This window comes from Megascapheus bottae, chromosome 21 (assembly GCF_031878675.1).
Source record: "Megascapheus bottae isolate mThoBot1 chromosome 21, mThoBot2.hap1, whole genome shotgun sequence".
NCBI classification, from domain to species: domain Eukaryota; kingdom Metazoa; phylum Chordata; class Mammalia; order Rodentia; family Geomyidae; genus Megascapheus; species Megascapheus bottae.
Genome location: NC_143529.1, coordinates 385,718 through 412,509, shown reverse-complemented (window position 1 = coordinate 412,509; position 26,792 = coordinate 385,718). Strand labels below are relative to the sequence as shown.

Sequence of the window (26,792 nt, the reverse complement as noted above, 5' to 3'; positions counted from 1 at the left end):
AGAAGAGGAGTCGAACTTGCTGTGTACACTAAGCTTAGGGACCAGGCCTCTCTCGTCAACTTTTCTAGAATACCTCTATTCCAAAGGCTGCTAGCGACTTCATCTCAGCAGATCATCCATGTGTGAACCAAGGTGCTCACGTCTCCCAGTGCTCATTACCACAGCACATTCACCATTCCGCTCTCTACTCTGTTCTCAGTGTTCAGAAATAAATGTACTCTATCTGAGTCCGAGTAATTATACTGCCATCCTAAATATCTTATACTGCCATCCTAAATATCTTTAAACATACCCAAGTTACATATGCACAATGATAACAATTTGAATTGACTGGTCATTGTTGTACAATTTTATTCATGATTTTTCATAAGACACTTACTAAGTCTCCTGGGAAGTGATCCTTTTCCATCGGCCTTTAAACAGAACCTGACATTAAAACTGCAGGAAAAGAGAAAAGTAATGTTAGAATCCAGATATAGTTTTGAATTACATTCTAGTACAGTTGCCCTGCACATCTACGGGGAGGGAGCTGGTTATAGGAAGCTCCCTACATTTTTGCCAAAGCCAGAGCATGTCACGTGATGTCACATTTACATAGAACTTACACAGAATCACCTTGTGACCTTCTATTCATCTCTAGTTGACAATGTAAATGCTATGCAAGTAGCAGTTCAACCCCACCATTTAGGCAATAATGACAGGAAACCCATCTCTGCATGTTCAGTACCTGGTATGTTTTACTTTCATGTCAAGCCACCAGGTCTAAATTTGTAATACAGAACCTACAGATGCAAAGCCCAAGGCGATTGGAACATAGTTTATATGAGGAAAGCATTGATCCTTCTTCATGTCTTAATACTATCCCTAAATCAAGAAACTACACAAAATAGTACATCCCATCCTTTAATAAGTTAGACATATTTGATCTCATGGTGCCTTATTGAGAAAAAATGACAATTTCCTTACAAATTTATAGACCAGTTGATAAATCTAAGTGAGAGAAATGGCAGTTGAGACTCAAAATAGTGTCTTCTTTAGTAAAATTGTTTTCCAAGTTGTTGTTATTGTTGTTGTTTTCAGTACTAGGCTAGACATTTGTGCTTACTGCAGGAGTTTGAGCATGCTACTGCTTCAGCCATGCTCCCAGCCCTTTTTGCTGTTTTTTGGTCTCCAGATATGGTTTTGTTAACTTTGCCTGGATCTCCTCAGTCTCTATGATTATAGATGTGCATCGTCATATTTGGTAAACAATTTCTTAACAGGTCATGGTTATTGCTTATTGGGTATTCTCAGATATAAGCTGTGATAAAAAACAATACACTTTGAAAAACTATATAGTTTTGCTAGGCACTATTGGCCTGTAATCCTAACTACTTAGGAAGCTGAAGAATGTGGTTTAAGCTGAAGCTGAAAAGTACATGAAACTCTTATCTTTATAATTTTCCAACAAAAAGCTATTAGCAGAGGTTTGACTCAAGTGGTTGAGTACCAGTTTTGAGCAAAAACACCAAGCAAGAGTTAGAGGCCTTGAGTTCAAGTCTCAGGTCCAGCATACACATGTACACACACAACTTATAGTTCCAAAGACTTGTTTAGAGCCTTGAGTTCTAAGATTTATTAGTTTTTCTTGTATGCAATAACCAAATATAATGACCCTAACTAAACATAATTCTTTAAAAGCTACTTCTATAAATAATATTTCTATATGTCACCTTCTTTCGAGCACTATTTCTATATTCCAATCTACAGCAAGAAAATGGAACACATACCTAGAAACTGCTTGCCACCTTAATTTTTACTTATTCTTATAAATATATAATCATTACTATAATATTATAATCATAATTATTTAAATTATTCCTATTTTTATTCTTTACAATGATTGTAACTATTATTATACAAAAAGAAATCTTACCAGGAAACCTTAAGAGTTGTCCCAGGTAGCGAGCAGGTTTTGTTGTCTTGATTTAAAATGCTAGGGTACACTTCAAGGCCAGCATTTACAGTGATAACTGGTCTGGCCCTATATTAAAAACAAAGGTAAAAGAAAAATTTTATTTAAAATATTAAACTGATCTAAGCATTTACCACAGATCTAGTCTAATACATACTAAAGCACTGTGTGTGATGGCAAAACTTACAGAAACAATCCAATGTCAGATGGCCAATCTGTCCTAATTTTAACACTGAATGGCAGTCAGTTTCAGGCAAAGTGGGACAACAGACCAACCTATCTGAATTCAATCCATTAAAGCTGAATTTCTAATAGTTGTGTGATATCCAACTAATGCAGACAGAACCATAGAGGATGTGAGTGCTACAAGTTCTCACCTGGTGATCTGTAACATATGTGCAAGGTAAATAGGCAAGGGAACTAAAGAGAGACTTAACAAAACAACAGGTTAAAATGGCAGAAAAGCAGATGAGAAAATGTTCATCATCCATGATCATAAAGGAAATGCAAATAAAAATAACCCTAAGATACCACCTTACCCCAACATGAATGGCCAAGATTTTGAACTCAGACAATGACAGGTGCTGATGGGGTTGTGGAGAAAAAGGAACCCTACTGCACTGCTGGTGGGACTGTAAGCTAGTTCAGCCACTCTGGAAAGCAGTGTGGAGGTTTCTTAAAGAATTGAAAATTGACCTTCCCTATGATCCTGCCACACCACTCCTGGGCATCTATCCTGAACATCATAACCCAAGATAAGATAAGGACACCTGCTCAGCTATGTTCATCTCTGCACTATTCACAATAGCCAGGCAATGGAAATAATCCAACAATCCAGATGCCCTACTGCAGATGAATGAATACAGAAAATGTGGTATATATGTACAATGGAATTCTACATAGCCGACAGACAAGATAAAATAATGCCATTTGCAGCGAAGAGGATGAATCTAGAGTGAATCATGATGAGTGAGACAAGTCAAGCCCAAAGGAACAAAAGACGCATGGTATCCTTAATATGTGACTATTAGATCCAAACAGTACAAAAGCGAGGACTCAATATTTGTGTACCCACTGCTATGGACATGGTACTGGAAATATAAACCCAACTACATAGACATAAAAATTTATGACTTTATAGACATGTTTTATAACATAGAATAATATGTATCTATGACATACAAACCCTCAGCCTAATTTTAATTATGTTCTAAAATTTAAGTGCCAGTGTTTGTATATAGATTCCCTTCTTGAATTACTTGTTTGTTAAATACATCATTTGAAATATGATGTAAAAATCAATGTTAATAAATTATTTAACAAAAAGATATGTGCAAGATACAATTGGAGCAGGAAAGGAAAAAGATCTGATAACATAGAAAGAATGCCTACAGGTGAGATATACATGCGCACGAGAGAACAAGAGAGAGAGAGCGCGCGAGAGAGCGAGAGAGAGAGCGAGAGAGAGAGAAAAGAGAGCGATACATACTACTTTTCATAGACCATACTAATATACGAATAACAGATAAGAAAAAATATATGCATGTATTGCTTCATTTATAGCAACTGGTAAAAATCGATGCAAATAGTCAAGAATCCAATGAACTTCAAAGCTGCAACATTTCTGGTCATCAGCATTTCTGATATGTCAATATATTTTTCTAACATGTAGATGCACAAGTATGAGTCTTGCATAAAAATACTAGACTTGGGTCAATAAAGTTATCTCAGAATGATAAAGCCTTGAAATCCATGAGTACCCACAGTTTTCATTAAATTAAGCCATCACAAACTTGGATACACAGCACCAATATCAACACCTACTACGGATAAATTCAGCCCACAATGTAAGCATCTTAATGTACTTGAGATACAAGCTGCTATCAAAGGGCGTGAGGAATTGATTAAATACAGACAAGAATATATACAAAGCTAGAAAACAGATATGCAAACTTACACATATTTTTCTAATAAAAATGTGTGTTGTATTCAGAGTGCTTATGATCCCAGGGTACTGAGACATAAGCAACAAGTAAATGTCTTCCCTCTTTCAGAAAAATACACACCATACAATTTATACAATATTTTTGTAGGACTAGGAATCAAGCCCAAGGCCTCCTATATGGTAAGCAAGTACTCTACCACTGAACTACACACCAGCCACTACACAGACAGCTTTTAAACACATAGGAGAATGTTTTCCTGAATTGAAAAAAATGAAGTACAGCTTTCTACTAATGCCTCCTTACTTACATATTACTTGCCTAATGCAAATCTTTCATAGAAGGAACAAACACATTATATGATCATTTTAAGAAACTGAAATTCAAACACTCTTAAAAATATTTCAAATATTTTATAGTGAATATTTCTATGTTAGAGAATATGGAACCTACCTGTACAAAACTGCTCGGTCTACACCAAAAGCTCCTACAATTAAATCTTGAGAGAAAATGAAAAAAAAATGTTACTAGCAATAATGCTTTTTTTAATGATTTAAAACAATTTTCTTTATTTTAAATACTGGTATGCAAACGTCGACATTAATGTTTATATTTTCTAATATTTAATCATACTTTCCTGTTGTAGGTTAAAGCACTTAAAACTTTGAATAGGTGTTAAAATAACGTAATGATTACTATTATTATTATCATCATCACCATTATTTTAAAACACCTAACAGACTGCATTTTCATCATAATATATAGAATATTGTGACCAGTCTTTTAAAAACTGTTGTTTTTGTTTTTCATTTCTACCCATTCCCAGTCATGTTTTTTTTCCAGGTGTTGGATAATATTGCCCAATCCTTTTTAATCTTACACAACCTGCTAATTTTGACTCAACTGTGTCTTGAAGCATGTTTAATATTGCTTTTTTTTGTGGCTCTTAGTAACAAAACAACCTTCAATATGACCTGTAATAGGAAACTTATGCTGACCTCTCAGAAAATTGGCCAAATCTGGGTCATTACACTTATATTCAAAATACCTAAGGTTTCTACTGATATTTAAAGATAGGATACCTTTACTGGATATTTTATTCACAGCTGAGATTATTGTTAAATTACTAAATGTTAAGTTACATAACTCCTTGCTTACAGGCAGTTCTGGAAAGTAAGATAAATTCTAGAAATCGTTCTACATAATATTTTTAAATAAGAGCCTACAGAGAAAGAAAGTGTGTTGGATTTTCTCTAAGAGAATTTGTTAACTCTGGTTTCATAAAGCATACAAGAGACTGTTAATAATTATAAGTTTGATCACCAGAAGAATGATCAAAGTCCATTAACATAAAGAAGACATCTCAGTTTTCTAGGGAGGTTGAGCATAAAGATCTAAGATCCATGTTAAAAAACAAGCAAAACAAAAAATGAGTAAAGATGACTTCAGAAGTTTTATATTGCTAAGGAGTCAAATTTTGAAGTTCAGAAAGCACGATGCTCTTCTTGAATATAAATAAATGAACAAGTAAATCGAAAATGGAATCATAAAAAATTACTGGAACTTTAGGGTAATAAGTACAGCTTGCAAAATGTTAGACACTGGCTAAACTCTCTAAAGTCCGCAGTTCAAAAGAGAATAATTAGAATTTGATAGCCATTTTCTGGGCTTCTTAGCAGAAGAAACATTTGGAAAAATGCTTCAATTTAAGTTTTACTTTATTTTCCCCTCCTCATGCTCAATATCTTGTGTACATTAAACAGTTGCAACACTAGTGGATCATGCCACCAAAAAGACTAAGAAAGGAAACACACAATAAAATCAGACTAGACCTCAAAATACTGGAGTCTTAAAAACAGATTTGAAAAAAGGAGTGATTATTTAGTGCTCATCTGGAGAGTTTTCCAGTGCTACAGAAGTAATAAGGAAAGAATTAAGCCGTATTTCTAAAGATGAAAACATATTTTTAAAAGTTCCATAAGACAACAATAGCTACATCTTACAATTTTAGGTTGCACCAGCAAAAAGGAACCAAAGAAAAGTACAGAAAGAAAAACTTTTTAAATTTTATGCATTTTATAAAATACTTAAAGCAATTAAGAAGAATTAAACATATTCCAAACATAAAAGGGTGAAAGATAACATGTTTAAGCTACAAGATTCTAAAACTAAAAACAAAAAAGCTCATCAGTATAATCATGAGTCAGATCGAAAGTGAACAAGAATTTTTTCAATGAATAATAGGAATTGTAACAAAAAGAAAGTGTCCATTCCCTATGTTCCAAAGGTTAGTTTTGTAGATGCCTGTGCAATTTATAGTGTTACTATGCAATTTCTTTTTTTTTCTTGTTTTATTTCAAAAACAAAGTGAAACTCCAAAAAAGCACACAGGCACATGTACACATGTGCATACATACACGTGTATGCTACATATGATGGTAGAAAACAAAAACAAAACACATCTGTCTTTACTTAGAGCTGGTACAACAACTCATGATTTGAAAACAAAATGAAATCAGAGCTCCATCTCACAGGTACAGCTGAATTTGAAGAAGTCCTTTTTAAGTTAAAAAAAAAAGTGAGAAAACAGAAGGATGGGTGGATTGAATCACATGAAAAATTTAAACTTTTCCATGGTTAAGATGCAAATGGGACAAACTGGGAAACCTGAAGAACAATTAAGAAGTTTAGTACCTTTAGTATTTAAGGTAGTAAGCTAGTTTTTTTTTTTAAATGTGTGAGTAAGTAAGAACAATCATATCTCAATGAAAAAGAGACTATTTGTTTTGTTTTGTTTAAAAAGAAAATAAATTGCAAGAAGATATAAATTAAACATGCTCACTAGTAATGTGAAACTGTCAACTGAAATAACGTAATATTATCCATTTATTATATAGTCAAAATTATTTCAAAGAGAAATTATTACAGAAAAACAATCAATTGTTTACTATTTTAAAAGGCTGACAAACCATTTGGTAGTTTGCCAATACTTATTAACAACCTTAAAAAAATGTGTTTGACACTGCAATTTTAGGATTTTACCCTGAGGTGCACAATAGAACTATGTGTGGAGATAAAGGCATGGAAATAAAAAGGGAGGTAAAATAAGATATTGTGCCACGATTTGTTAGGAGGGAAACAGTGGTAGTGCATCAACCACAAACAAGAAAGCCAAGAGAGTTCAAAGCCAGCATACGTGCGAAGAAAAAAAATCTCTAAAATGGCTAACATTAAACAACAACATGGAGATTGGGAGGGGGTGGGAGAGAGAAATGGGGACAAAAACATGAGGAGTTTCAATGTGTGACAAGTAATGCACCTACTACCTGGTAAATGTAACTGTAAATTTAAAAAAAACATGGAACAACTATGTAGCTTTTGTTCATAGTATCTACAAGATTAGATTCTTTTTTTCTGATATTCTATTAGACTTCAAAGTAAATAAACTCAGAGTATTTGTTTCACATTGTACTTCTAAAAATATGAAATATGCTTTCTGTTTTTATCCCTTTTACCAAGAACCATGTTTTGAATACAAGTACCTGATCAACACTTGATATATTAGATTTAAAAGATTCATAACATTACCTGACATATATAACTAAAACCCCTCTGTATATCACTTTAACAATAAACTTTAAAGTAACTAAAATTGATAACTACAGAATGGAATAGTCTAAAAGCTACCCAAATTGGTAGGAAAGTACCTGGATATCCATTTTTGTCTATGTCTGTTGCTCCCTTCATCGAGTAGCCAAAGCTTGGTGGCATGCTCTGAGCAGCCCACTGTCCCTCAAGGATCTGAGACGGTACTGTATTCAAGCCTGTTGATCTTCCATTGAAAATATAAACAATTCCTTTTTTATCTTCACCCCCATATGGAGCTGCAATTGCAATATCTGTGGAGGGAAAGGAGAGGAGAGTGTGGCAAGAAAGGGAAAGAGAAATGAAAGGAGAAGGAGAAGAGAAGAAAACACATACATTAAGAAAGTATAATTTTAATTATAATATTTAATATATAATTAGAAATTCTCAACAAAAGATTGCTCTACTGAAGGATGATTTAATGTAAAAAAGCATTTTTTGTGCTACTCCTGAGCCTTCAGGCTTGAACTCAGGCCAAGAGCATTATCCCTCATGTTTCTTTTTGCTCAAGGTTAAAGCTTTACTACTTCAATCACAGCATTAATTCCAGCTATTTTGGTAAATTACTGGAAATATTCCTGACTGAGCCAGCATCGAACTGCATTCTTCAGATCTCAGCTTCTGGAGTAGCTATGATTACAGGTACAATCCCCTGGTGTCCAGCTGTAATTATTCTAAACTCTTTTTTTTTTTTTTTAAATTTTGGTTGGCCATAAGGATTGAAGCCTTTGTCCCTCAGCTTTTGTGCTAAGTCAAGCACTCTACCACTTTGAGCCATGGTGCCACTTTTGGTACTCTAGTGGCTAATTGGAGATAAGAGTCTCTCAGACTTTCTTCCCAGGCTAGCTTTGAATCATGATCCTCATATTTCAGCCTCCTTCATAATTAAGATTATAAGCATAAGCCACTGGTCCCCAGCCTTAAACTATTCTTTGGGGGATATTTTTTTTGCCAGTCCTGGGCCTTGAGCACTGTCCTTGAGCACTTTTGCTCAAGGTTGGCGCTCTACCAATTTAGTCACAGCACCATTTCTGGATTTTCTGTGTATGTGGTACTAAGGGATCAAACCCAGGGCTTCAGCATGCTAAACAAGCATTCTACCACTAGGCCACACTCCCGGCCCTCTTAAATGTTCTTAGACATGTTAGGCTGGTGCTCGATCACTTGAGCTGCAGCTTCACTTCTGATTTTTTGGGGGGTGTGGGAGGGTGCTTAACTGGAGTCTCATGGACTTTCCTGCCTGGGTATAGCTTTGAATGTCAATCCTCAGATCTCCACTTCCTGAGTAGCTAGGATTATAGGTCTGAGCCATGGATACCTGGCTCATGGAATAGATAACTATTGTTTTGATAACTTTCTTTATGATATCTAAGGTTTTTTATTGGAGGTAGTTGGAAAGGAAGGATACAGAAATACAGAACCAATGCCACTTAATGTCATCAGGTAAATCTAGTCATCTACATTTCAAGTATCTACTTTATATCCTATAAAGAGTCCAACAGTCAGTCCTATTGTAAAATCTAGCACTGCTTCTTAACTATTAAAATTATTTTTAATGGGATTAAACCTTTCACATGTGCCCATGAACACATTCAGAAATTCTTAGCCACAAGAAATGTATGGCTTAAAAATATTACTGGCAAATTTACCTTTATATATGCTTGGGCGCAATAATATCTAAATGGACAGTAGAGGGCAGTGTCTCAGCAGGATGCAGAGAGAAGTATCACCATTCACAGGGAAGGATAGTTTCTTTCAGAAATGAATCATTTGACACTTTTCAGACTACTTGAATAGTAACTCATTGGGGTCCATTTTTAAATTAGTCTCATTTTTAATAAAGACTTTAAAAAGCAACCATCTTTCCACAAAAGGATGTTTAATTGAAGTGAGCTTCTACGGATAGGATTTTAGGGCATTTTTCAGGAGGAGACAGAAAATCATATCCCCCCATTCCCCCACTGCTAAACTTTGACCTTACCATTGAAGCCATCCTGGTCCAGGTCTCCTAAGGGGGCAATGGCACTACCAAACCTCGCAAAGACCTCAAACCCATTGAGCTTTGTAGTCTGGAAGTCTCCTGAAGGTCTTTGCAGAGACACTGAGACCTGGCCAACTTCTTGGAGTTTGCCATCTGATCCTCGATCCATAAAGAGGGGTGCTCCAATAAACACATCTGCATAACTGAAACAATAGAATCTTCTCACTGAATAAAATCAAAGCCATCTATTTTCTTTCTTACTAAAGCTATGTTTCTAGCCAGGCAACGTTGTAGCTCAGCACCAAAATCTTAACAACTCAGAAGGCTGAGATCAGAGAATCACTTGAAACCAGCCCAGACAGACAAATCTAAGAAACTGTTTTCTTTGAATAACTAGCAAAAATCCAGAGTAGATGTGTGGCTCAAATGGTAGAGCACCAACAATGAGCATAAAAGCTGAATAAATGTGCCAGGTCCCTCAGTTCAAGCCCTAGCATCTGCCCCCTTTGCACATCTTGTGACTACAATAATACCCCAAAACAGCCATAGCTCTGAGCAGCTACAAGTGATGCAAATACATAGATCATGAATAGTTAATCCATTTTCAGTGTAGGAACTCAGACTAAATCCTAGAGACAGGTTTAGCAACTCACACTGCCACATCAAAACATAGGAATCACAGCCTCAAAAGCCAATTCAATTCTTTCAAGAAACTACCAGTACATCCAATATATTTTTCCAGTTATAAAAGCTATTGATGAAGGGGCTGGTAATTTGGCCTAGTGGTAGAGTGCTTGCTTAGCCTGCACGAGGACCTAGGTTTGATTCCTCGGTACCACATACACAGAAAAAGATGAAAGAGGTGCTGTGGCTCAAGTGGTAGAGCACTAGCCTTGAGAAAGCCAAGGACAGTGCTTAAGCCCTAATTTCAAGCCCCAGGATTGTCCAAAATAAAGCTATTGAAAAAATAATAACCAACATAATTGTGTACTAATACTCATTATTAACGCTGCTTCAAATTGTTGCCCTTAAAAAGAAAGATTATTGTTTAGTTTTAGGAAAGCATATTCACAAACACAGCAGTTTCTGGAAACATTTTTTTAAACTTACTCATCCCCATTAATGTCAGTAGCAGCTACAGAGAATCCAAAATATGCAGCCATCTAAATAAAGATAGAAAAATGATGTTTACATCTAAGCCAACTAGATTAGACAAATTCACATTTGTAGTACATGTATCTCACAGAAAAGATTGTTACTTTTCTCAGAATTCTCAATCTGAATGCTTTACCTTTTCATTTATTCTACCAATACAATCAGGCAAGAGATCTGTTACCTTGCTAGATTTATGGTATTCTAGGTATATCACCCTAATGTTCTCCTCATTCAAATCCTCATTATTTCTCCTTCCAAAGGCTTAGTCTATCACCTCATTTCCTCTCTAGCCTCAGAATGTTAAGACACCCTAACAGAAAGACACATGGTCACAGACAGGCATTTTAACTGAATGCAACGTGTTGTACATGGATACCTATGCAGTTGGGATGATGACAATTATTAACTCTGAGTAATGAATAACAATTGTCTCTATGTGTTACTAGAATGACTGAGAGGAAATAACAGTTTGGAAAGATATGGAATGGAGTTCATTTTTGTTTCACATCTCAGTCAGTCCAGATGGTTCTGCTTTTGAAGTTGACGTAGCACAAATACGTTTATGATAGGCTTATTATGCACAAGGCAAGGGCACATTCCCTGTCATCATCACAGTGAGAGCAACCTGGCTGGAAATAATTGTGAAAGGGACATAAATCCAGATACCATAAAATTCTCCCAGAAAATGTATAGTACTAGAAAAAAAAAACTATTCTATTACATGTAGGACAAATTCCACACATCTGTGTGCCATGCTTTGTCTTGCATCTAATACAATCATTCCTTAAGGATAATTTAGAGACTACAGCAAAACAAACAAACAAGCTTTTGCGGTTTTGTTTATGTGCAATTTGATTTTCATTTGCTAAAATGAAACAAAGGAAACCCTACTGTCCTTCCTGTACAGTACCACAAAGTTCAGTTTAATTTCTCTAGCTACAACAGAGGTAAAATACTTAAAACCTATCTGAACTTACTGAATCATAAAACCATTTTACTGACTGCCAAAAGTTTTAATATAGTCCAAAATGTTGACTAATATAGCAAAATCTTGCCCCCTTTGCCCCCCCACACCAACATGTTAAATGTTCACAAATAATAGACTATATGCCCCAAAGCCTCCCCAAAAAGCTGATTGAAAAATGCATACAATGTGAAATATATTAAATTATTTAAATACATATGCTCACACTCATAAAAGCAAGATACACACACACACATCACCACCACCACCACCACCACCACCACCACAAATGGTAATTTATCTATTTAACTGCATTACAGATGTCTTTCACACTTTTTTTTATTTTAAAAAACTTTGTTCTATGTAATAATCTATTTTTATGATGAAGGGGCGAGTAACATTTAAAAGCGTACCTGCTCCCCAGTAAAATTGTATAAGGAAGACATATTCTTCCCATCATAAATATAAACCTAGGGAGGAAAAACAAAAATAAATAAAACGTACTAAAACACAGAATAACACAGATTCTTAAAAGATGTATATCTTTGATCTTTCCTACCATTCCCAAAGTCCTTGCTGCTCTTGGAACTCCTGAAACAAAGTCTGAAAAGTAAAAACAAAAACTTACTCATTCTTAAAGACCAACAGTGGAAACGGCAGAAGGTGGCTCAGCCAGAGTTTTCAGATTTGTTATGCTTGTTCAGTATAAAATTAACAAGTGATTTTTAAAAGTTGGTACTCAATAATTAATCCAGTAGATATATGTGTGTGTGTGTGTGTGTGTGTGTGTGTGTGTGTGTGTGTGTGTATACAGGCACACCCAGGGCCTAGACACTGTCCTTTTTTTGCTCAAGGCTAGCACTCTACTACTTGAGCCACTGCTCCACTTTGGGCTTCTTTGTTGTTCAATTGGAAATACTAGCCTCACAAACTTTTCTGCCCTAGCTGGCTTTGAACCTTTATTTTCAGATCTCAGCCTCCTGAGTTGGTTAGGATAACAGGTTTGAGCCACTGACACCCCGCTAAATCTAGCATTTTTAACTATAAAATAGAAATTTATAAAATGACACGTTCCTATGGACTCCATGCAAAGAAACCTTCAATGGATTTGCAATCTTATTAAGCAAGAAGAGCCAAGAGAAAGTTACCTAAGAACTAAGAAATGCTCTATTTACAGCAATAGAAAGCAAGTTGAAATAGGATAGTTTGCGGTGGCTGTGACACAGAAATAGGAGCCAATCAGGTAAAATCTAAGCTAGTGCAGAAAGATGACAAACAGGAACTGGAAAGCCATATTACAACTGCTTCTGTGAAGCTATAAGGGAAAAAATGGTCACTGTTAGGCAGAGAGGGATAAAACATGACAGACAACACGTGGCAGACAACACTTATTTCATGGCACTTATTTCCATCGTGCCTCGTGCTCCTGCTCAAATGCTTCTTTCCATAATGTCCTGGGGCTGCTCAACTTCTTACTCCCACAATGCTCTCTGGGTGTCTGTCTAATCAATAAAAGGAGCTGGGGTGGAACATGCACAAGCTATCACACACTCAGTACAAGGGGAGAAGGAATGGAAGGAACTTCTTATAACAACTGCCTTCTAAGAGGATCCCAGTGGAATCCTCTTTGGGGCCCTTCTCTTCAGTCTCCCTACTTTCCACAGTGTTCCATTCACTTTCAAATAAAATTGTTCTGTCTGCTTTAAACTTTCCTGCCTTTTAATTCACTAATGGATAGGGGAAAAAAATCAGTTACAAATCAAATGTAGATAAAGGAACGAGGCACGTTGTAGAAATGATGCAGGGAGACAGAAGGAAGGGGCTGAGAACTCACAGTGCTGGGGGCTGGGAAAGGAAAAAGACCAAGACCCACAGCAGCCATGTGAGTTCTCAGCCCCCTTCCCAGTATAGGAGATGCCAGAGACCCAACTTGGACTCTCTCTTCTGTTCCTCCTTTCCAGTATACATTCCATAGTAGTGCTTCAAGTTGCTGAAAATGATCAATGTCAATTTATTTCAAATTCCTAAGCAGATCACAAGTTCTTCTTACCATCTACACCATCACCATTGAAGTCTCCAACTGCCACTGAGTAACCTGAGCAATAAACAGAGAGAGAATGTGAGGTGAAGCAGCTTTCTTTCTGCAAATGTTATAAATAACTTCTTTAATTAGGTAATCCTTTGTCCTCTGAGGATGGCAGATATTCACCATAAGTGAATTTTTACAATCAATGCCAGACTCAAATAGGGTGTTTCTACCAGGAATAAGTTGGTTTAACTCATTCTACAATTCTGCAAAACAGAGGAAATTTGTAATTCACCTAAAAGTACCAAAAAATAACATATTCTCTCAAGCAGCGAATTAGTACTTCTAGAGTGTGACTTGGTTCCATAGATTACAAATAATATTAAGGAGTGAAAACAAACATTAATAAATCCTCATAAGATGATACTGGGCATGGGATGATACAGCCTTTCTGTCCTTCTGTGTTACTGCCAGGAAGATGGAAATAATCAAACTGTCCTTCTCATAGCTTTGTTTTGAGAATTAAATGAGCAAATAAAATACTTAGGACAGTACCTAAAACACAGTATACACTCACTTTTAAAGACTAGCTATTAATATTGCTGCATACACGTGTGTGTGTGCCCACGTGTATGTGTGTGTGTGTGTGCCCACATACCAAAATTGGGACTTGAACTCAGGGTCTGTGCTCTTGCTTGGCTTTTTTGTTCTACCACTTGAGCCACACCTCTAGTTTCAGTTCTTTGCTAGTTAATCTGAGATAAGAATCTCACAGACCTTTCTGCTCAGGCTGGCTTTGAACTGAGATCTACAGATATTAGCCTTCTGAGTAGCTAGGATTATGGACATGTGCCACCAGCACCCAAGCTTAATTTTTGCTTTTCAACCTTTATTTCATATAGAACATTTTTCTACTACTCTATTCAAATTATAAGAAAAATACACAGCTCTATTAAATGAGTCTCTATTGTGGTTTCACCTACCCAAATAACTGTCATCAAAAATTGCTTGTGCAGTCCGAGTTGCTAACTGGTTATTATACTTGATGCTGTAAACACTGGGGTCATATTTAGATACAATTTCTGCCACTTGATCCGAAATAAGTTGACCTTAAAAAAAATAAACACACACACATAAATAACCTTCTAATAGAAACCTTATCAAGCAGACAATGGATGGACTTTACATGAACTTTACATTGGATATTAATATTTCTACTTTTTCCTTTGTTTTGCTGGCAAGACAGAATCTCTCTATGTTGTAGGTCATGTCAGGCTAGCCTGGAGCTAGGGATCTTCCTTTCTCATGTCTGACGAAATAGATACTTCTAATTCTTAAGTCTTAAATAACTCTCCTTTGTTAATGATAAATCTAAGAATTTATCTATTTATTTATTTATTGGTCGTAGGGCTTAGGCAGTGATCCTGAGCTCTTTTGCTGAAGGCCAGCACTCTACCACTTTCAGTCACATCTACACTTCTTATTTTTGAATGAATAATCAGAGATAAGGTCTCACGGACTTTTATGCCAGAGGTGGCTTCGAACTGCAATCCTCAGATCCTGGGTAGGTAGGATTATAGGTGTAAGCCACTGGTACCCAGATGATCTCTCTCTCTCTCTCTCTCTCTCTTTCTTTCTTTTTTTCTTTTTTTCTTTCTTTCTTTCTTTCTTCCTTTCTTTCTTTGTTTGTTTCTTTCAACTTGTAGCTATCTCCAATGATATAGCTACATTTGAAATCTGACCTTGTCCTTTAACTGACAATCATTTCTGCTAAAAGTTCTTGAAGAAGCCTCTGCTAACGAAAATGTAAGAATAAAAAATGTCTTAGTTTATTAAAAATTGTTTAAAACTTTAAAAAGTGCTGAAATAACTAAATTATGTTACCTTTATCATAAGAATTGATCTGCTATTGTTACAATATTTCACCTGATATATTTTATATATGCTTAATTAGTTGTTTGAAATAGGAGAGGGAAGGGGGGAAATCAAGTTGTGAGGGGGGAGGGGGGAGGGAAATGGGAAACAGGACATGAAAAAGGGTTTTAATATTTGTGAAGTAATGTACCTTCTACCTGATGAATACAATGTAACCCTTCTATTAATTACAATAAAAATATATGAAAAAAAAGAATTGATCTGCTTTTTTAAAAAGGAGTTATTTGGGGGCCGAGAGTTTTGCCTAGTGGTGGAGTGCTTCCTTAGCATGCACGAAGACCCAGGTTCAATTCCTTGGTACCACATACATAGAAAAAAGCTGGAAGTGGTGCTGAGGCTCAAGCTCTAACCTTGAGAAAGTACAAGGACAGTGCTCAGGCCCTGAGCTCAAGACTAGGACTGGCAAAAAAAAAAAAAAGGAGTTATTTGAACCTCTTCATGAATGAATTCATTCTTGCTCACAACTTCAGTTATTAAGTAGATAAGAAATCTGGATGACAACACACGAGCCAGTGATCTGTCACTCTTCACTCTGAAATGTTGGCTGACTTATCAAATGTCATCTCCATAATTACAACAAACACTTTCTTCATGCTTGCTTTTAGAAGAAAGTCTTAAATGCCAGGGTTTGGGGTTGAACTCAGTTTGTTCAGTCATAGCAAACATACAAATTCTATCTATGCCACTTCTTTCTGCATGCTAAACAATACTGAGAATATGAGACATCCAACAACTACTTGTAGAACTCAATGAATACACACAAAATTCATCATTAGTTTGGAGTAAGTTATTATCACCTTTTCTTTTTAGCTAATTCTTTTATTTTAATGTATAGAGGGGTTACAGTTACATTCGCCATATAGAAGGTGCATTACTTCTCACACATTGATACCCCTTCTCATGTTTTTGTCCCCATTTCCCTCCCCTACCTGCTCCCCTCATTTTATTATCACCTTTTCTATTCTTTTGTTTTAATTTTTTAATTTTTTTTATTGTAAAGGCCATGTACAGAGGGATTACAGTTGCAAAAGAAAGTACATTTCTTTTTGAACAGTGTCACCTCATCCCTCATTTTCTCCCACTTTTTCCCCAAGTTGTATAGTACATTTCCACCATTTCTGTGCTTCCCCTTGCCCCAAATCAAATAAACTTACATGCAAGACAAACGGTACACAAATAAAGAACAGTGACACAAAGGAAAAAAAAAAGCAGAAGAAAAAAACAAAAGACAAAAAGAACCAAAAATAGTACAATAAAAAAAAACCATTTCCATTCCATTCCTTGGAGTTCATTTTGACACGCATCATTTTATATACTCATATGCACATAGCTATTGAGCCCTTGTGATTCTCTCAATAATAACCTTCATTGGTCTTGCTGTGTGAATGTTTAGAGTCCTGTTTAATTTATCATGTCCAAGTACAATTTCTGCTTTACCATCCATTGAGTTTACTTGTAAATGTATAGGCACATTCTAATCATTAAATGAGGGAAACCATGCAATCTATGTTTCTTTGGATGAGCGGATCAAGAAAGTATGGTATATATACACAATGCAATTCTATTCTTCCATCACAAAGAATGACTGCCCCATTCATAAGGAAATAGAAAGACTTGGAAAAACATACATAAAGCAAAGTAAGCCAGACTGGAAGCAACTTTTTTTTTCTTTTAGAAACAATTCTGAGATATATAAGAATATTCATTATAATAATATATTTTTTATCCAGAATGACACAAAGCAAATTCTTTGCAAACTAGTATGCTTTCATTTTTGGTGTCAGTACTGGGGCTTGAACTCAGGGACTGGATGCTATCCTACAGCTCTAATCACTCAAGGCTGGTGCTCTACCACTTGAGCCATAACTCCGGTTCTCACCTTTCTTCTTTTTTGATTGCTAATTGGAGATAGCAGTCTTAAGAACTTTTCTGCTTGGGATGACTTCAACATGATCCTCAAATCTCAATTTCCTGGAAAGCTAGGATTACTGGCATTAGCCATCAGTGCAGGAGCAAATGGTAATATAGTTAGGTTTCAGAGACTAAATATAGCGTTTTACTTTATTTTCAATTCCCTATTTAATTTTTTTAGTCGGTCATGGGACTTGAACTCGGGGCCTGAGTATTGTCCCTGAGCTCTTCAGCTCATGGCTATCACCCTACCCTTTGAGCCATAGCACCCCTTCTAGTTTTCTGGTGATTAACTGAAGATAAGTCTTACAGACTTTAGTGCCCAGGCTGGCTTTGAACCACGATTCTCAGATCTCAGCCTCCAGAGTAGCTAGAATTACAGGAATGAGCCACTGTGCCCAGCTTAATATTTTTAAAAACTTAATGATATCGTTTATTATAAAACATTTTCAACATTTAAGAAAGCACTCTTGATCTTAATGATTAAGAGAAAAAAACCATTTTGGTAATCTCATGAACAATACTTTTCAACCCTGAAATTATAGAATGCTATGCTTTGCCTGTAACTGATGGGTTTTACGCTTATTAATATTTGAGCATCTGTAAAACACGTATGTTATATACCACATGCAACAAGGTATTATGTAAAATAATTGTATATATTTACCTAGTACATTTTTATAAGGATTTATTTTTGGAGTTGTGGGGCTTGAACTCAGGGCCTGGGTGCTGTCCCTGAGCTCTTTTCCTCAAGGCTAGCACCCTACCACTTTGAGTCACAGTACCATTTTTTGAGTTTTTGAGTGGTTAACTGCAGATAAAAGTCTTATAGGACACTTTTCAAAAAGAAATGTACTCAATACCTGAGTTACATAACTGTAACCCCTCTGAATATTACCTTTATAATTAAAAAACAAAAAAGTAGCCATTTATACAAACAAATAAAAACAAAAATCTCACAGACACTTTTCTGCTTAGATGGCTTTGAACTGAGTTCCTTAGACCTCACCTGCCTGAGTAGCAAGAATTATAGTCTTGAACCACCAGCTTAGGATTTTTTTTCTAGTAGAAAATATGAATATTTAACAAACATAACATTATTCATTATAACATACTGTATAAAAAGTAATGACAAATTTATTACATTTCACAGTTCTTCATAAGAATTTGACATTTTTCATGGGTGCATGAAGAACCTGGTCATTCAGAAACACACAGGTATTACTGAATGAGTTGGAATATTAACCTACCTTGCCAATAAAAGCTACCAGGACCACCAAGAAGTACTCTGTCAGCCTGGATTAAATCAGAGCAAAAGGATACATAGTTAAATATAGCATTGGAACAAAAATAAATGCAATAAACATACAATAATAAAAGGCATTTATGTTGTAATTACAGTGATTGTATGTATACTAAAACAAAATCATAGACCTCAAACTTATCTAACTCTTTCAGTGATAAAAAATTAAAATTAAATTAAAAAGTAAAGTTATAATACATTCATTAATATGCAAAAATATGTAGATCTTGGCTGTTTTCCATATTCTGAGTGAAGTACTAGTAGAAATATAATAGGAAAACAATTATTTACTAATTTTGTGTATTAGATTTGTGACTCTTTAAGAAAGATTCTAATAATAATTGAAAATTTTTCTGCTTCCTTAAAGGAAAACTATTTCTCATGCCTCATAAATTTAAACAGGTAGGAAGTTATAGAACAAAAGTCCACATCAAACTAGCATTTCTTACATCTATCCACACTAGGACTAGTTCAAAGTATTTTGTGTTTTAATACAGTATTATAGAAATTTTTCCTTGCAGTATACAAAAGATTTTCCCTCCAGTATTGATACATATTCCTTTCAAGCTTTCAATAATAAGGCTTGTTATGCCTTAGTAGCATTTTTCAGAAATGGGTTTAAGAAAAGAAATGTTAATTTAGCAATAAGACATTGCTAATACACTTAGAGGAAATACTGGCACAGTGATAGGCACAAAAGACATGATATTATTGACAAGAATAATGTCTGTTTGAAAATATCACACAAACGTAAACCTAATTCTTATTTATCCTCGATTTCTTAATATTCCAAATTATGAGTAAAATGAAGCTGCAATGCATTCAAAATAAATTTATTTAGTAAAATTTGTTACCCAGCAATAATCGTTAGTATCCATTGTGTAAGAAATTTAATAGAAGATGCAAAAATTACTTTTGGAAATCAAATGAAATTTTCAGCTTAGAATGACAGATAAAATTATCAACTCTGGCTAGGCAACAGTAGCTCATGCCTGTGAGGCATGATCTCAGGAGGCTGAGAGCTGAAAATCATAGTTTGAAGCCAGGTGAGGCAGAAAAACCCATGAAGCTCTCTCTAATTAACCAGCAAAAAGCTAGACTGGTATCATAGCTTCACCACTGAAGAATACCAGCTGCAAGCAAAAATGCCAAACAAGAGTATAAGGTTTGAGTTCAAGCTCTAATACAGCACAAAATCAAAACTACCACTACAACAACAAACTTGCCAACTCTGAGGAGCATATTAATTTAGCTCAAAGTACACAACATCCTACACATAAGATTAATCATGCCTGGGCGTTGTTTGTCACCCACAGATACAAAGTATACAACAAGTACACATGTAGTCATTCAATTTCGGAACAAAGCCTCTGTTGACAATTTTTGTGACAATTCTGTCTCAGCTGAAAATTTTTTTAAATTATTATTTCAGAATCCATGGATATGGATTTATTTTGTGTGTGCTGGTCCTGGGACTTGAACTCAGGGCCTAATACTCTTGTTGCTCTTTCACTGACGGCCGACATCCTACTTCCTGAGCCACAACTCCACTTCCAGAAATTTAATAGGAAATCACCATCAGTTACTGAGAAGATTCCCTCCTTTTCTCCATACTCATTGTGATGACTCTCTATTTCAAATAAGCAATGTTTACTAGAAAGGGAAGAGTATAAAACAGAATGTTAAAAAATCAATGAGATGGGGCCAGGAGTTTGGCCTAGTGGTAGAGTGCTTGCCTAGCATGCATGAAGACCCGGGTTCGATTCCTTGGTACCACATACATAGAAAAAAAGCTAGAACTGGTGCTGAGGTTCAAGTGGTAGAGCTCTAGCCTTGAGAAAGTCCAAGGACAATGCTCAGGCCCTGAGCTCAAGCCCACGACTGGCCAAAAAAAATGAATGAGTTGCGTATTAGCTATTTTCTTCTTTGTTAGTCCTAGGCTTGAGCTCGGGGCCTGAGCACTTCCTTGCATTTTCTCAAGGCTAGAGCTCTACCACTTGAGCCTCAGCACCACTTCTGGCTTTCTTCTATGTATGTGGTACTGAGGAATCGAACCCAGGTCTTTTGTGCATGCTAGGCAAGCACTCTACCACTAGGCCAAACTCCCAGCCCTAGTTATTTTCTTTCTTTTTGCCAGTCCTGGGCTTGGGCTCAGGGCCTGAGCCCTGTCCCTGGATTTTCTCAAGACTAGGACTCTACCACTTGAGCCACAGCACCACTTCTGGCTTTTTGCTACATATGTGGTACCGAGGAATCAAACCCGGGTCTTCATGCATGCTAGGCAAGCACTCTACCACTAGGCCAAACTCCCGGCCCCCTAGCTATTTTCTTTAAGCACATAACAAATATAATAAAGCAGCTGAGGAATTTTAACCACAACTGAAGTAGTAAGGTAGATCTGAATCTCATTGGGTGTTCAGTAAGAACTTACTTTGGTAAAATCAATGCTGAATCCTCCTTGACAAAATCCCTGTCCATCAGCATCAATATTTTCTAAAATGAAAAGATTAGAAACATATACAATCCTCCAAACAAGTAAATAACACAAAACAAAACATGAGATAAACATGGTATAGCTATTAATGTAAAATAACGTATTCATTTCTGTGAATATCCATCCTTTCAAGCACTTGGTTATTATCATACTCAATGCTAGCATATACTTTTGTCAGCACCTTCTCTGCAGATCAGGGTTGCCACACAGGCACTAAGTCCACGAGACTCTTACCTCCAATTAACCACCAAAAAGCCAGAAATAAAGCTGTGCCTCAAGAAGTAGAGTGCTAGCCTTGAGAAAAAAAAAAAGCTTAGGAATAGCACTCAGTACTTGAGTTCAAGACCTGAGACTTAATACACACACACACACACACACACACACACACACACACACACCAGTTGTGACCACTAAACATAAAGCACTGAATTTTGATTCACAGGTTTCAAATTCCTATCTGACATATCTTTCACTACTACCGTAGAATTGCCAGGTTTTGATACATTTCTGCAAGTAGTAACAGAAAGAGATGAATACATTCATAAGATCTCCATTTCTCATGCATGTATTTTAAAGCCAGTAACAAAAAATGTTTTAAGAAAACTACAATCCAGATTTAGGAAAATAGCAAAGCCCAAACTTAATGCTGTAAGAAGATCCAAATATACATCTGCTCTCACAAACTACATAATACTGGAGAATTAAAACAAACATCTCTAAGCATGATACTTCAAGTACTTTCCAGTCATGAGAGATTTAGTAGAATAGCTCTCTTGCAAATCTTCCCCTCTGTCACTTTCATTGTAGTTCTTTGGGAAAGGGAGACATTTGAATTAAATAATCAATCAACTAATTTTGAACATCATCCTTCAGTTATCAAAGAACTCCTGCAGCCAATGTTACAAGTTTACACAAAGCTACTACTGTATTGGTCACTGAACATAGGAACCAAAATTATCTATTTTTAGTCAAAGAATTCTTGTCAAAAGTTTCATCAAGAAATATGAACTCATTTTTATTTGTTTTGCCAGTCCTGGGACTTGAATTCAGGGCTTGGACACCATCCCTGAGTGTGTTTGCTCAAGGCTAGCACTCTACTACTTGAGCCACAGCAACAGTTCTGGCTTTTTCTATTTATATGGTACTGAGGAACTGAATCCAGGACCTCATGCATGCTATGCAAGCACTCTAACACTAAGCCACATTCCCAGTCCTGAGCCCATTTTTAAAACCTGGGAATTGCCCACAAGATTACACACTAAAAATCAAAAAATTTTTTAAGAAAATGGCCACAAATGTGTAATACTTCTCCAATGTAAATTTTTCTAGCCAAGAGAGAGTGGGAAAATGTGGGTCTGGGGTTTTCAGTATCGAGTGAATCATATCAAGGAATTCTGCTACAACCTCAAGTTGGTTCTGTGCTTCCTTTATTCAAGCTGCATCTGGGGAACTATTATAGGCTATTTATAAAGACAGCTTTTTTTTGATTATCATACTGTAAAACTATCTGCTTTATTTGGATTACAAAACATCCAGCTGAAAAACCTAGATACATAAGGCCATATAGTATGATGGTAAATGAAAGGACCTCCAGGATATAGAAACAAAAGCCATATAATGAGTGATTGTTGTCCTTAATGTACTATGTTATCTCTCATCTCTTTTGTTATCCCTTAGTTATCTCATATTGTTACAGTATTTCACCTTGTTATCTGATATATTGTATATATGTGTATTTGGTTATTTGAAATCGGATAGGGAAGGGGGAAAACAAGATGAGAGGCAGGGGTAGGGGGAGGGAAATGGGGACCAAGACATGAGAAAGGTTATCAATGTTTGTAAAGTAATGCACCTTCTATCTGGTGAATATAATGTAACCCTTCTATTAATTACATTAAAATTATATGAAAAAATCCAACACACAACTACTCCTTAAAACTTTATGAACAGGTATACATTAAGCCAAGTATTTCTTACAATTTATAACTTAAAAACATTCATATTGAACACAACTTATTTCAGTGAAGGTTGCAGTGTTATTCCTATAGATGGTTAGTGTATCTCCCACTAGTTAAGACTGGTCATGTAACCAATATAAATATTACTGACTACAACAGAAAGATTAAGACCCTGGGTACCATGGTAAAGCATTTCTCATAGCATTTTCTTTTCAAATTGTGAGTAACTCTAAAATTACTAACAAGACTTGAAATTAGTATTATTCATAACTTGTACAGACAAGGAAAATAAGGCTTAAAGAAACTATGTAAATTGACAATGGCCCACCAGCTAGGTAACAGTATGGGCCTGAATCTAGGCATGTCTTTAGTACCATGTTGTACCATCTCACTTAAGTCAACAAATACACTTCTCATTCTTTGACTGACGTAAAAAGAAAAGGATACATGAAAAACTATAACAAAGACAAGACAGACAGAAGAAACAAAGGACTCTGTGCACGGCATTGAAAGGGTATTTACATCATATGACTTGGGGCTTAGGCACTTTTAGAATGGACGTTTAGTCTATTGTGTAACTACAGGAATGATTACAGATGCAATTATGAAAAAAGCCTGAAGCAATCGTACTCAGTAAATACGGTAAGTTGGTAGTAGAAACTGAAGTTCCTTTTCCAGGGTAAGCATATGGATCATATTAAAAGCAAGATCAACCAAATAGACAATAACAAAACTATCCCCTCCAGAAACCACATAACCAAAATAAACAGAGTTATCAAGAAGTTAGCCACATAGCCCTTCAAAACAAGCATCTTCATACGAAGTTAATTATTGGCTTGTCTAATTTACTACAGCATGAAGCAAATACAAAACACTAGTGTTGTACCTTTACAGTGCTTTGTTGGGATTAATGTTTTACCAATAATGAAACAAGATCCAGAGTTTTTAAATGAGTTTACCCACTACTACAGAATTTGAAATTATAGCCTATATTTTCAAGCTTCGCTCTTGAGTTTTTCTTCTCTTAATTTGAGCCTGTAGGTGGCTTGGTAAATCGGACCAAAGACATACGATAATCAGGGCTGCTAAAAGCCAGGCCTATTAGGAAGAAATGCATTCAGTCTTTTTCATGTGTTTATGAGATTGTGTTTTAAGCTTTTTCTAAGAGTTGAGGTTTTATTATTTAGGTCAAACTTCAATAAACTTTTCTGTAAGGTAAAGACAGTAAATATTGTATGGTTAGGAGCCAACAGCATACTACTTAAAGTACCATAGCAACTACATAAGGATTCAAGATGATATAAAAATATGGATATGGCACTTTCCCAATAAAACTTCACTTACTAAAACAGGTTCACAAGCTATCATTTGCTCATCGATTGTATACAAAATATAATGTGAAACTATGGCTTTAAGTTATATGAAAATCTCTATGCCTAAATCAAATGAACAAAACATAATGTGACAGATGCAGAGAAAGCCATTACTAAAATGTGTATTGTCTCTGTCTTTCTCTCTCTCTGTCTCTCCTCTCTCTCTCTCTCTCTCTCTCTCTCTCTCTCTCTCTCTCTCTCTCTCTCTCTCTCTCTCTCTCTCTTTTCCTCTCTCTCTCTCTCTCTCACACACACACACACCCCACACAAGGCCAGAAATGTTATTTGTACAAAAGCCACGTTTAAAAAGAAGCAATTGTAATAGAACGAATTTTCTGTTGTAATGCAGGGAGTAAGTTCTTTACAATGAAGTGATATGAAGGGCTTTCAATCCCCAGAGCCAGAATGAAAAACTAGGGGAAAAAAAAGGCATGGGCTCAAAGATTCCTTTGACCACTAACTACTTCAGGAAGTAGGAAAAAAAAAATTGTTTCAACTGTCTGTCTCTAAAGTTCTCAAATGAAAGTAAGGCCTTTGTCTCAAATGAGACACAGGAGAGGGGGAAAAGGGGATAAGTGAGAATGTCTATGTGTATGTATATACATGAATTCACATCCTATAAATAAGCCATACTTTATCACAGAAGGTTGTCTTCATAACCAGAAAATGTATCTTCTTACAGTGAGAATATTTTTTCAATGTAGAAATTAAAAATACAAGTTTACTCCTATCAAAAATGCCAGTAGCACAGCCAACATTCCAACCTAACGGTGGTGACACCACTGGCCCCAAACCCTGAGGGTGAAGTCACCCACTTCATCCTATGTATGGTGCTCTGACTTCTCAGTCAGGTAACACAGATTTGAATAGGTATCATTCTTTTGATTTTACAGGTAGGATCACGACAGAAAGTTTGATCTTGCAGAAGTGTCAGTGCTTAGTGAAATAATCTGAAACTTCCTGGAGGTTCAAATACTTATAATTTTAAGAACCAAGCAGCTATTTTGACCTGGTATTACATGTTGCCCATCTTGGAAGAAAAGGACTCTAGTAAGAAGAGTATTAAATGTTGCATATTTGGTACTGATCCTCTGTTAGATTATTTATGATCAGTGGAACATAAAAGGCAATGGCCTACAAAATAGTCTTATACTAAACAATTGTCATCCTTTATTAGCATGGCGTTGCATTCCATACTTTCAGCTACCAGGTGTCAATCAAATATTGAAAATGTGTGATTTTGGGGGGGGAGTAGGGCATGGGCAGTCCTTGGGCTTTAACTCAGGCCTGAGCACTGTTCCTAAGCTTTTTTTCTAAGGACCAGCATTCTACCCATTGAGCCACAGGTTCACTTCTGGGTTTTTGGTAGTTAACTTGAGATGAGTCTCCTGGACTTATCGGCCCAGGCTGGCTTTGAACTAAGATCCTCACATCTCAACCTCCTAAGTAGCTAGGATTATAGGTATGAGCCACTGAATATGCAGCCTACAGTAACATTTACTGCAAATAGTATGTTATTATATTTGTTGTATTTAACTAGTAGTTACTATTGTTAATCTTAGTGTGCCTAATATGTATGTATGCGTTGGCAAAAGCATAGCAAAGAACCGCTTTAGTACCATGAATAGTTTTAGGGTACACCTTGCAGAGAGTCCCCTAGACAAGGGAACTATGATACTGCATTTCACTAACCAATTCTACATTACTAAAGTAGTAGCCAAACCATAAAAAATGCACAGAACAAAAAGAACTGCAATCTCCAGTGGAAAAATAAGATGTGCAAAAAAGCACAATGCAAATTATAAGTTTATGAACTCATCTATGAAATGTCAACCAAAATCAGTGAATAGCAAAAGACAGGTGAGACACACATGAGCTCAGAAGCAAGCAAGCATAAAACAATCTGAATGAGAAACTACTTAAAGATTATAAAATATGATAAATATAAAAACAAATAACCTCCTCCAAAAAGCAGGCTGAATAATAATGGAAAATACAAACTGACAACTCAAACTCAATATTCATCTTCCTATATAACCTGTGGATTTCTAAGAAACATTTTACTTTAACATCATTAATCTTAAAAAAAAATCATTGGTTCTTAAATGTGGGTATCATTGAAATGATTTTGTAGAGTTTGTTACAGGTTC

General features: G+C 35.8%; 1 protein-coding gene across 2 annotated transcripts in view; it reads right to left on the bottom strand.

The window, feature by feature from the left end:
* Itgav (integrin subunit alpha V) overlaps positions 1-26,792 on the bottom strand; it is an 85,526-nt gene that overhangs the window by 23,152 nt on the left and 35,582 nt on the right. For both annotated transcript variants that reach the window (XM_090354447.1, XM_090354448.1), the window contains 12 exons: positions 21,249-21,310; positions 18,765-18,810; positions 14,652-14,777; positions 13,693-13,737; positions 12,202-12,245; positions 12,056-12,112; positions 10,634-10,686; positions 9,524-9,726; positions 7,605-7,796; positions 4,351-4,396; positions 1,916-2,023; positions 380-438 (listed from right to left, as the gene is read on the bottom strand). In XM_090354447.1, coding sequence (XP_090210573.1) covers positions 380-438; positions 1,916-2,023; positions 4,351-4,396; positions 7,605-7,796; positions 9,524-9,726; positions 10,634-10,686; positions 12,056-12,112; positions 12,202-12,245; positions 13,693-13,737; positions 14,652-14,777; positions 18,765-18,810; positions 21,249-21,310 — 1,041 coding nt within the window. The remainder of the gene's footprint in view (positions 1-379; positions 439-1,915; positions 2,024-4,350; positions 4,397-7,604; positions 7,797-9,523; positions 9,727-10,633; positions 10,687-12,055; positions 12,113-12,201; positions 12,246-13,692; positions 13,738-14,651; positions 14,778-18,764; positions 18,811-21,248; positions 21,311-26,792) is intronic.